This window comes from Narcine bancroftii, chromosome 12, assembly GCF_036971445.1.
Source record: "Narcine bancroftii isolate sNarBan1 chromosome 12, sNarBan1.hap1, whole genome shotgun sequence".
NCBI lineage: Eukaryota > Metazoa > Chordata > Chondrichthyes > Torpediniformes > Narcinidae > Narcine > Narcine bancroftii.
In genome coordinates, this window is record NC_091480.1 from 90239439 (window position 1) to 90252211 (window position 12773).

General features: G+C 37.5%; 1 protein-coding gene across 1 annotated transcript in view; it reads left to right on the forward strand.

Moving 5' to 3' along the window:
- Positions 1-12773, forward strand: part of LOC138746487 (glucocorticoid-induced transcript 1 protein-like) — a 59068-nt gene that overhangs the window by 5721 nt on the left and 40574 nt on the right. Inside the window, exon 2 of the mRNA XM_069904686.1 lies at positions 6568-6716. Within this exon, the coding sequence (XP_069760787.1) occupies positions 6568-6716 (149 nt within the window). The remainder of the gene's footprint in view (positions 1-6567; positions 6717-12773) is intronic.

Consider the following 12773-nt stretch of genomic DNA (forward strand, 5'->3'; position numbering starts at 1 on the left):
TGAATTTTATGACAAGTCTGTATCTTTTTGGTGAGAAGGAACTCCCATAGTACTTTGAGAAAATAATTCTAAGATTTTGGATCCATTAGCAATGAAAGAATTGGATTTTTTTTGTTGTTGCAGGACTACAAGGTGTGACCTGCAGAAAATCTAGTTTTCCTATGTGTTGATGGAAGTTGCCTGTTTAGGAGGTGCTATTGCAGTAAACAAGGTAAAGAACTGTAGTTATAGATGGTACCACTGTGGTCACAGTGTGTGCTAGAGGGAATAAATGCTGGTGGATGAGGGAACCAGTAAAGTAGCTTTTTCCTGGGTGTTGCTGAGGTCCTGGAGTACTGTTGGAGGTGCACTCATTCAGGCAAGTGAGGCATACAGGAGTATGCAACTGACTTGGGCTTTGAGATGTGGATGAGTCACTCATTGAAGAATATCCAATCTTTGAACTGTTTCAGTAGCCATGGTATATTGTGTTGATCTAGCTGATATTACAGGCAATTATGACTCCAAAAATGTGAGTGACCAATTTAGTGTTGGTTATTGAATTGAAAGCGAGGGTTTTGTGGTTCAATTATTTCCATTCCAGTTTTGGAAACTTGAAAATAAACTGCTTTTTTTTTTTGAGCGGCTTTTCCTGTTCTTTTTGGAGTTTATTAAATTCCAATATTTCTGTTAAGGTAATTGATATTTAAATGAAAAGCAGTTTACAAAACATTTTAATTACAGTGTGTAAAATGGCCTTTGCAGTAACTGAGAAAGAGGAAACCAGTTATTGTTTTGGTGCAGATTTTTGTTTCACATCAAAATGTACTATTTGGAAAAAAATGGCTCTGTTGGGATAGAAAATAACAGCATCTAAAGTACTGATAAAGCAGCAAATGTGAGTATTTGGTTATATTCTTTTGTGCAGGGTGAGAGGTGTAATCTTGTCAACCATCTTTTGGAGATGGGCTCATATCACTGAGCTGCACCTAGAAAGGCTCCAGTTGTGAATGGTACACAGATGTTTCCACTTATTGCATAGTCCCCATGTTCAGGCAGTGCCACCCTTCCTCTTGAGATTGGCCACCATCTACTCCAGTTTGTTTTACTGCTCAAAAATATTTGCTGGTTGTGCCACTTTGTTCTTTGTTCCCCTGCATGCTTGCCACAGCTGTTGAAAACTGAAAGGCTGGATTTGGTAGCTATGAAATAGTCATCTTTGTGTATTGTATTTACTGGAATATGACTGCATTTAACAACATTGGGTTTGCTGGGGGATTGAGAATGTTTTTGTCTTGGGCTGGAGCATCTCAGTTTGGCATAATTGTATGTAAGAATGGCTTTTGGTGTATGCTATCCTTAATGAGTTTTTTTTCACCAAATAAAATATGTTTGAAAGTACCATCAGCCAGTTTTGCTTGCTATTTAAACAACAAACACAAGGATGTTCAGATTGGGGATAAGTGGTCTTAACACAGGAAAGACCTGGAGTCTGAGATTTTGAAGACCGTTCCAAATACAGAAGCATTGAATGCAGAAGTGAATATAGAATTGTGAAAAGTACTTTTTTTCTATCCATCCCCCCCACTCCCCCAATCCCAGATTACTACATCATTCCTAAGGAGAAGATTATTCAGGAATTCATAACCTTGTTATTTAAATTGTTTCTTGAAACGTTAAATCGGGTGCTTGTTTAATCTGACTTTATTCATATTGCTGAATTTGAGTTTAATTCTGGAAAATTGGGATGTTAATGAGTATAGATTTCCAACAGTGATTGCAAAATTAGCTTTCTTGATGGATTTAGTTGAATGAAAATTTCTCTGCATTGAAATGGTAGGCAGTTTTGAGTTCCTCGTAACTCTTGTACAAAAGCACAAATTAAAATTGATAAAATGTGAGTTGGAGCAATCTTTTAATAGGGTTTAACCTGTATTTGGTTTGTCAATAATGACATCCAACAGTAAAATCATTTGAATAATATCTATATGCAAGACTGACTTTTTAAAATTGGCTTACAACTAATATTTTCACTTGGTTGATACTTGCAGATTGAGGTGCTGGATTTTTTTCCTGAGGTAGAGCTACTGCTTCAGAAAATCTGAATCATTTTTGGCATTGGGTGCTGTCTATGTGGAGTTTGCATGCTCTCCATTTGATTATGTGGGTTTCTTCCTGGTGTTTGTTCTTTTCTTTTCCCATATAACAAAGATAAGTAGGCTATTTGACATCTATAGATCGATCTATAGTGTGTAAATTAGAGGTTTGAATTTGGGAAGAGGTGAAGGGAAAGTAAAATGGGAGATTAATGTAAAATGAATGAAGGTTGGCATGGACTTGCTGAGCTCAAAGTATGTCTGATTCTGTGGAACTTGTTGCCGTAGGCGGCTGTGGAGGTGAGGTCGTTAGAGGTGTAGTTAAGGCAGAGGTTGACCGTTATTTTAAGGTGTCAAGGATTACTGGGAGAAAGCAAGGGAGTGAACCTGAGTGGGAGGATGATTCAACTCTGATTAGAATGGCCGAGCAGGCTTAATGGGCCTACTTCTATTTCTTGAGATCTACAAATATTGCATCAAAATTCCAGCAATAGGCCCAACTACACTTGAATTGGAACTTTACATAACAGGCATAGATGACTAAAGCTGTAGTAATCGGGCAATCATTTTTTTTTTGGCAAGCATAAATTGATGGTTGACCATTCTAAAATGCAGAGACAAATCTGTAATCCATATCCAATTTTTGTCATTTGGTTTTTCCAGTAATGTTTTGTAAAGCATTTTTGTTAATCCTCTATCTTCCCTCAAGATGGATTTAGTCACTTATCACTCTTGAACGTAATTTGACTAAGCATAGTGAACTCGCTGATAGCCTGCTAACATCTCATACAGGAGGAAAACAAACAAATGTTTATTGAGAAACAATTTAGTTCTATATTAAAATGCAGTTTTTAACATGTAGTGAATGAAATATTTGTGCTTCATATTTGTTTTTCTCTTAAAATGAAGCTATTGCCAATTAGTTGATTAATTGTAATTAAGTTAAAAGTTTGTACGTAAAGAATTGGAAAGAAATGGCTTGTGTAGGCTTTAATATTTCAAAAGTATTTTAAAATATGTGCCTTTTTTTAAAAGAAAGTCCATTTGGTAACAAAGCAAACTTCTGAAATCATTTTAAAATGGTACCAAAGTTTGACTTTGTAGGTGGAATGGTTGGAATGCATGTGATTATGACATGACCACCAATCCTGAAGGTAACCAGCAAGTTCATGAAATTTAGAACCTTAATGAAAAGTCTATAATTTTTGAGTAGGACAGCATTGTAGAGAGAAGAAAATGTAATTTAATGTTTCTTGTCAATAATTTTTAACCTAGGGACCACTGCATCTCTATATACTATAAATTTGGCATATTTAGGTTCTCTTTGCCAAAGTAATTGCTGATATGCTGTGAAAAGAACAGAATAACTAGGGGTTTGAAAGAAGTACAGTTTAGGGGTGGGATGGTATCAGAAAATGGGTTAAGGTTTCATGCCAGTAGAAGTGTTGTGGCTGTCTGTGGCCAAATCAGATGGAGAAAAGTAAAACAACAAGGGTGTAACTGCTGCAATGTATAACTCTGTAAAAGGCAACTTGCATGGTTGCAGTCAACAAATTCACTAATACTGTACTGACATGAGGGTGTTGGGAGAATGCAATATTTAGTGAACAAGAAAATCTTGTACAATTTGTATAACAATAAAGGCTACCAATTTGAGTTTATTGTCAGGCATTGAGGGGCTAGGGGAAGTTGAGTGTTCATTATAGTTGTGGTTAAATTGTACTGAGGAACTGGCATAGAATAAAACAAGTTTGCAGGCACAGTGACTGAAGTAAAAACACAGCACTGGAGAAACTCAGCAGATCAAACTGTGTACTTTATATAGCATAATAAATGAAGTGATGACTGAGGTAAATCTATTTTCCCCCTAATCATACTGAATTTTATAAATTTGAGCTGTTTTACTCAATTACATGACTGTTATCTACATGTGGCAGAAGTGTTTGCAACTTGTGCTCTGCTTATACCAGGAAGAGATTTTAATTATGTAGTGTGCATGAAATTCTCATCCTGGGAAAATTACAATCTTGTTTTTTTTTCCTGAAGATGGTGCCAATTTGATTCCATTCATAAATTGCAATCATTAATAAATTGTACTGAGCGCACCCAATTGTTAATCTCTTGACTTGGTTAAAATATGTTTTAAACATGTCAAAAATGTAACTGAAGACCAACATTTGTTTTGCATCAGAAATATAAGTTTTGCAAGTGTATTTTGAGAATATCTATTTGATATCTAAATTAATATTAGAATTGTCTTTGGGTTTTGTAACTTCAGAAACAAAAACTTTCTATCACTTGTGCAGCATCCATAGCAGAAAAAAAGTCTGCTTAGTGCACTTAAGTTACTATCTCCCTTTCCCGACCTAAAAGGCCCAAAGTTGGTGAAAGGAAAGAAATTGGGTTGAAACCAATGAGATCCTGTTTGTCAGATGGGTTACATGAGAGGTCTGATTTGAGAACAGCAGAGCAACTTGAAAGCAAATTTTTAAACCAGTTTGTCAATAATGTCTAAATTGGATTTTCTTTATAAATCTTAAAATTTTCACCTAGGTTTGAACAAAAGAATAAAGTTATTTCTCTCTTCCTGAATCAGTTTGAGGAAGCAATCTTTTTTTGTCTATATTTTAGAGTCCTATAGTTGTTGCCTTGTCCGAAATTTAATTTTCCTGTTATTCCTTTTAGCTCTTAAAAATGTCACTCCTAATTTTGTGACGGTTTTAATTTCCACACTACAAAAAAGCTTCACTTGTCTCAAGTAGCAGACGATGGAAGTAAAACACTAAATTCTGTAGACACTGGTTGAAGTAAAAACACAATGCTGGAGAAACTCAGGAGGTCAAACAGTGTTTATGTAGCAAAAGTAAAAATACTTAACTGACGTTTTGGGCTTGAGCCCTTCATCGAGGTATGGGAAAATGTCGGCAGGTATCTGAACAAAAGTGGGGGGGAGGGGAGAGAAGGAGTGGTCACAAAGGCAGGAGGTGATGATAGGTGGAGAAGGGATGGGATAGTAGTGATCAAGGGGCGGAGGAATGGCTAGGTGAATAGAGGGAAAGGAGAGGTGAGCAGAAACCAGAAAAATTGATCTGGCTGAAGAGTGCTCAGGTGGAAAATCAGTTTTTATTTTCAAAGGATATGCACATTATTGAAAAAAAGTGGCTAATTATTAAGAATAAAATGCAATTTTTTAATGTGACAGAGCTTGCCGCAAAGTAAATTTGGCCTTACTAGTCCTGCATCTGTAATATTTTCTAGTATTGCTAAATTTCAGGTTTTATTATTGCTTTCACTAACCAAAAAAGGCAATGCACATGATAAAGTTGAAAAACGTGGCATAAAAATACAGTAAAATCCCCATTATATTGGCACTACAAGGATTGTAGGTGCTGGAAATGCGAATTTTCCATTTGAATGGAAAATTCACTTACAATGCTGAACTGAGACCCCTGCATTAAGAATACACTTTAAAAGACAAAAGACGGTGCAAAATGAAAGTAATTTGGAAAAAAAATTAGTGTAGTCCTTAATTATATAAAGTTCAATTTAATCAGATAATTCCCATAACTTACAAAATTTAAATTCAAACCCTGGTCAGTGACGCTGCAGCGAGCTGCTACGCAAAGTGTATGGCTGCCATAATTAGCCCCCTCCTCTCGTGCTGACAACTGAACTTGCCTCCATTCAAGTGTCCAGGTCAGACCCTGGGTGCTGTAATATCGTGGCAATAGCCACTCTGCTAACCTTGCTGCTGTCATGATTAACCTCCCCTTCCCCGTTTACAGAGAAAGCTTTAGCAACATATTTAATACAGTAATAAAAATAAATACTTGCAATCCATAATGTCATGAGCTCTTCATCCTGGGCACAACTTTGTTCAAACAGCTGCTGGGGGCAGGGCATGACCGGGGCACTCTGCTGTCTGAATGTTTGCTCCCGTCTTCAAGGAGTTGTTTTGTTTCAGAGAGCCTTTCCTATTACAACTTGTATTTAAAACTTTATTTTTAAATGTATTTTTTTTCCTTGACATTTTTGTCAGTTGTTTTGAATTTCGGGTTGATTGGTGGATAATGGGGGTTTTCCTGTACCTTTTGTTAATCCATTGCATCTTCATCTACGTATTGTTTTAATATATAAATGCAAAGGATTGTTTGGTTTATCTCAGCTGGAATGCAGAAAATTGGTGGATGGTCATTTGGCACAACTATTAATTGGGTTTCCAATTAGTGAATGGCTCATGAATTGGGCCACATCTTTGAACTTTTCCCCATTGTTTTGGACAGAGATGGCTAATTTGTGGCTGTGAGGTGGAGAGTAATCTGGATGAGGGAAAAAATAATCCTTTTAAGGTGGATTGCAATGGCATTTAAACACTTGTATGGAAATAAGATGAGTTGCTTTTCAAGAAGCTGGTATGTACTCAGTAGGTTGAATGACTTCCTGCGATAATGGTTCTGTGAATTTTGAAAAATTGTTTTTCCTTTCTCTTTAGCTATCGAGAAACCCAATCCTCATAAGACAAGATCTTGTATACGTCGCACCTCTTCTCTTGACACCATAATTGGACCTTACCTGTTAGGACAGTGGCCTCGTGACACTGATGTGCACTCTATATCATGGGAGAACGAGAAAGCTACACAGGTATTTCAATAAAAGCCAAAATGAATAGATGTCTGAAATGAAACATTCATGAACTGTGGCTGAATACAGGATACCTTTTTTTTAAAAAAGCAAATCAACTGTTGATCTGAAATGAAGTTCGTGTTATTCCAGCTCTCGAGTTCAAATACGGCTTGCAGTTGGTGATATCCAATCTGCCTTATGATCTTGGGATGGGGGTGGATGGGCGAAGATTGAAATCAAGAGGTAGTAGTGATCTGATTTTATTTTTCTCTGTGTGGGTGTACAGGCAGCTGGAGAGGGAAGAGGATATTAACTTTAAATTGCCTAAATTTACTGGAGTAATTTTGGTATTTTTCAGCAATATTTCAAATGGTGTTGGATTCAAACCTCAAGATTTAGTGCACAGTTGTGCTAATGGGGAAAATAAAGCTACTGCTATTCCAGTTTTGTTCATTTATCTGTCAAATTAGCTGTTAAACTGAAGCGATGGATTCTGAAGAACATTAAAACCATCAGGCTCCTGAATTCCCAGAATGTGTGTGTCATGGACTTTTTATTGTACAAGTCCTAATATTTCAATGTGTTTAACTTTTAACTTGTATTTATGTAAATATGCTCCATGGCCCTGGATAAATGCTATCTCTTTACCGTGCAAGCAGGGTATGAATGATACATAAAGGTGTACTAGCCTTCGCTACCGCTGGTGTTGGTTGCCCATCTATCTATACCTCATAATCTTGTAGACCTCTAAGTCACCTCTTGTCCTTCACTCTTGCTCTGTTAACCTTGCCTCATGAGACATGATCTTCAATCCAGGCAACATCCTGGTAAATCTCCTCTGTACCCTCTCCAAAGCTCCCATGTCCTTCCTGTAATGAGTTAATTGAAACTGAACACCAATATTCCAAGTGTTGTTGAACCAGAGTTTTTAGAGCGCAACATTGCCTCAGGTGTTGAACGTGTTGAATGAAGACCAGTGTACCATCAACCACCTTAACTACCCTATCTACCTGTGTGGCAACTTTTAGAGATCTATGGATTTGGAGCCATGGTTCCTCTGTTCTTCAACACTGAGAATCTTGCTGTTAACAAGGTGCTCCAGCTTCAAGTTCGACCAAACAAAATGCATCACTTCACACTTACCCAGATTGAAATTCATCTGTCACTTCTCTGTTCAACTCTGCAACCTGTCTCTTTCCTATTGTAACCTAAAAAAATATACCACTCCTTCAGCCTTTGTTTCATCTGCAAACTTACTGATCCATCCTTCCACTTCTTGGTCCAGGTCATTTGTGAAAATCACAGAGCAGTGGCGTCTCAGAACAGATCTCATCAGAACTCCACTAGTCACTGACCTCCAGGCAGAATATGTTCAATCTACTGCTATCCTCTGCTTTCTGAAGCTGTCAGTTCTGAATCCACATAGACAAGGTTCCATGGATCCCTTGCCCAACGACTTTCTGAATGTATCTACCATAGGTGACCTTGTCAAATGCCTTATGAAAACCTTCATAGATTACTTCTGTTACTTTCACGAAAAAAACTCAAGTAGGTTCGTGAGGCATGACCAGACCCCAATAAAACCATGCTGGCTATCCCTGAGAAGACTCTCTCTAAATGTTCATAAATCCTGCTCCTAAGAATCCCTGCTAATCATTTTCCCTCCACTGATGTAAGACTCGCTGGTCTGCCATTCCCAGGAATCTCCCTATTACCTTTTTTAAACTAGGGGCTAGATTTGCCATTCTCCAATCCTCCAGTATCTCCCCTGCGGCCAGGGAGGATGACGCAGACGATTGCCAATTTTCCAGCAACCTCTTCCCTCTCCATGTAGAAACCTGGGGTATTTGCTCTCGGGGGCTTATCAATCACAATCTTTTTAAGAAGGTCCAGCTCTTTCTCGTGATGCTCCAGCACACAATCCTTTACCAAGGTTGGTGAATGTTGACTCAAAGTATTCATTTGAGGACCTCCTCGCCCTCCAGGCACATGTACCCTCCTTTATCCTTAAGTGGCCCTACCTTCATTCTCATCATCTTTCTGTTCTTCGTGTATCAATAGAATGCCTTGGAATTTTCTCTAATCCTACTTTCCAAGGTCTTCTCGTGCCCGCTTCTAGCTCTCCTCTATTCTTAATTCCCTTCCTGTCTACCATTCATTTCTCATGAGCCCTTCCTGACTTTTGCTTGCTAAACCTTGTGGGTGGTTGCTTCCTTCTTCCTTTTAAATAGCTGTTGCACCTCTTGTCAACCATGGTTCCCTTATCCTATCATCGTTTTCCTATCTCAATAGGACAAACCTATCCAGAACCTGATGCAAGTGGTTCCTAAACATCCTCCTCACTCCTAAGTGATGTGTGATTTTTGGACAACCAGATTACTTAAATGTAACCACGTTCTGAATTAACTGAAGACATTTTTGTGCTATGGTGAGGAATCTTTTGGAGATTCTGATTATTGCAATAACATGACCAATGCCACAAACAAAGATTTGTAGTGAGTGGTAGTAGGAGCAGATTGACTATTCACTGTCAGCTTCAAGATTCTACTTTATTGATTTGCAAAAGACCCAGTCACTTTTTCGTTAAAGAACATCCCCCTGTCTTCTATTTGTGATTCAAAAGCACAATAAATATCAGTGCTACTTTTGATGTTTTCCCCTTTGGGTTGCATTTGTGTATCTTTGGTCACTTCAGTTTCTATTATTTGGCGTGGTTAAACAGCTTTTCATTGCCCATTGATGGTTTTGCTTTTTTAAAAAAAAACCTGCCCCATATTTCCAGGTCATTTTACTGTGACTGCTAGGTGATTTTATTCCTAAACGGTTAGCCTTAAGTTCCTGTAATGTACTTCTGAAGAAAATGGTAAAGTGATAAGAATTTTGGGTTGTCATAGTGGAAGGAGAGAAATAAGGTCTGTTGTCGCACTGGGTATTTGGTGATCGATATAAATAGAGTAAAATATTGCCTCGTCCTGCTGTTTACCTTTGGGGTTGATGAGCAGAATATTTATTTGAACTTCCATTTGATGTTGCTCCTTTTTGAGGTGGCAAAGAACATGGTGCAAGATTTTTTTAACCCATCACAGTATTGTTGAGAGACTGGGGAATTGTTCCTTTCTTTATAATTCATAACATGATGTCAACATTTGCTATTTGGTCAGTTTATTTTCTTAGCCAGTGAGGACGTTGTTCTGCTACTCCTGTTGCAATGTAAGCTTGCATTGTTTGGCCATTAAAATGGGGCAGTGGATCAGGATGTGGAACAAGTTCAACATTGGTTCTTTTAAGCATCAGCCTGGTCTTCAGCTCCTTGTTTTGTTGAAAATTGTACATTTATGAAGAGAGTTGAAATGTTGTTTTGTGGGGGTGGGTGCACATTTGGTGAGCTCGCTCCGAAGATTCAAAGTTTTTCCATTTGCATCTGTTCTGTATAAATTTCATGCTTATCGATACAAGTAAGTCTCATGCTGGTGGGCAAACTGCTTTCCACTCTGGCATTTGATGTGTGCCTCAAGTTCTGCCAAACGTTCTTCAGCCATGTTCTGAAGCGAAACAGTTGATGAGTGAGTTTCAATTTCCCACACCGGTTATCTTTGTCTTTGGACTGAAGCTGTCAGCTTAGTACTGAATTATGAGCCCTCTTGCACTGTATGCTTGTGACCTCGAGGAACCTGGTTTAGGCTACTTGCTTGGAAGCTTTGTAAAAGCTGTCATACTTTTTTTTAACTTTAACTGACTGGATTGAAAACTAGATTCCAAAGGTGAAAGCATATCGTTCTAATTTGCTACCCCTTCCAAACTTTGATATGGCCTTTCCTCAAACTTTGAGCTCTTATTTGTGTGAAAGAGAAGCAACTCTATTTTTAGATTTTATTTCTCAAATTGCAGTCAAGATTCTAATTCAAAAGATCTTGTGCCTATCCTCAATAATAGGTTCTTGAGCCTAGTGCAAAAAAAAAGTATACCTTGATGTTTATTTTTCTGATGGATAGCTTTTACCTTTGATCATTTTTATTACTCCAGTATGCCGAGAGGAGAGAAGTTAGGCTATTAAGAGAATTCTTGTTAGTATGATTGTCTTGCAACTGAATGCTGAACTTGTATAAATATGCAACTTTATTTGTTCATCTATTGATCACTGGACATTTTTGTTTCTACCTAAATAGGTTAAAAGTCAATTTGTAATTGGAATTCTCATGCAGATCTTTGTCAGCGCCCAGATACTACTATTCCAAAGTGCCTGGCATCTCTCCATGGTCTTGCATGTTTGTCAAGTGTGACAAAAATGGTCTCTTGTTTCCTGTCCTACACAACATTGTTTGTCATTTATTAATTAACTTCTTGCCTTGAGTTTCTCCAGTTGTTCATGGTTTAACTTTTCCTTGACTACTGTTTCCACTTCCCTCTTGTCTTCCATTACTCACCAATAGTGGCTGATGTTTATTCTCACATCTTCAGAGAGAGATGTAGTGAAAAACATTTTGCACGCTATCTGGTCAAGACCGGTTAAGTACAACACATAGTTCGCAAGTTCAGCATATTGTTAATGAAAAGTTCATTTTAAACAATCCAAGTCATGTGCAGTAGGGTTTCTAAGATAAAGAGATCATATATTTTTACTAGTGAGTTTGGACTCTTCAAGACTCAAAATGTGGGGATTAAAAAAATGTAGTTGAATCTGCTGGTGTTCTTTGCCAAAATATTCCTTCCCCAAAACCTCTAACTTGACAATTTTTTTTTTGCTCAGTCTGCATTTTCATCGAATGAGGGCTGCACTTTCTTGCATGTTGCTTCCTCAAATACATTTTTTGTTAAATGTGAATATTGGTTCTTGCCCTCAGTAACATTTTTTTCTTCTTTTCCCCCTCCGAGAAGCAGTCATTTCTAGCCCCATCACCCCAGAAGAGAATGTGTGATGAGATACTTGGTGTCTTGAATTCCTATGAATGAATGATGGTTGTACCTACATGTTAAATCATATTGAAGCAATCGGAAAGGATTTTGATATCATGGTAAAAGACTCTGGTTGTAGTTACATGGGTCCTCTGGTTGGAAATCAAAATTGTGTTGTGTGCACAATTTTTGTTCTGTTTGTTTTGGGCCAAGAATAACATGCTTTTGATAGATGTTCATATTTTGATTCCTGTTTGGGTGGAATGTAGAGAAGGGAAGGAATGAATAATGGACAATATTCCTGGCCAGTATTCCTGAGACTTTAGGTTGGATCATGCTGTAATAAACTGTTGGAGAGCAAAAACTATGGGTAGCATTCTCAATAACTTATCATCCATTTGGAACTTCTGTCAGTTGTGAATCTTTGAAATTCTTTTTAGTAGAGGACTTTGGAGTTGAATCCAAAATGTATGCTGCAGTTTCTTCTGACAGAGGTAGATGTGGGTCGTGAAGGTTAAAAGGTAGTAGATTCTGGATCCCAAAGGGCGTTGAACAGCAGACCAGGTTTGAAGAGTCAGTGAAACACTTTGTTAATACATTTTTACACATTGTAATTTGTAATTGGAAGAAAATATTGTCATACTAAATTTTCTATCTCTCTGGATTGGTTTGTAGTCCCAGTCACCACAGGGGTTTTGCTCACTTTTTGTAAAGAGTGAATCTGCTGTATCAAAAGGGATCTTCAAATATTTTCTTTAATGGGGTAGCATTTAAATTAAGATTTTTTTTCTTGAAGGTGTTTTTAAAATGCAACTGCGAGAAAGCATACTAACTCCAGGCCAAAATGTGTTCATAGTGAATGGAAGATCATTAATGGGTCTGATCCAGTAAATGGAGATTGAAAGGGATGATCCATTTTATTTGAAACATTTGATTAAATAATTTTCCAGAATTTTTCATCTGCAAGATGAAAGTTCTAATGCCACTTTTTCATATTTATGACATTGATGGACACATTTTGCCATTTGCCTCAAATGAAAAATTAATTATTCCTTGAAATGTTTGCCTTTGGAACTCTAGTCCTGATGACATTGGAGGAAGCAAAATTTCTGAACCAATTGCCACAAGCAGCCAGGAAACTTGGAAATGTGCAGTTTTGGATCCTAACTCTTCTATAGCTCA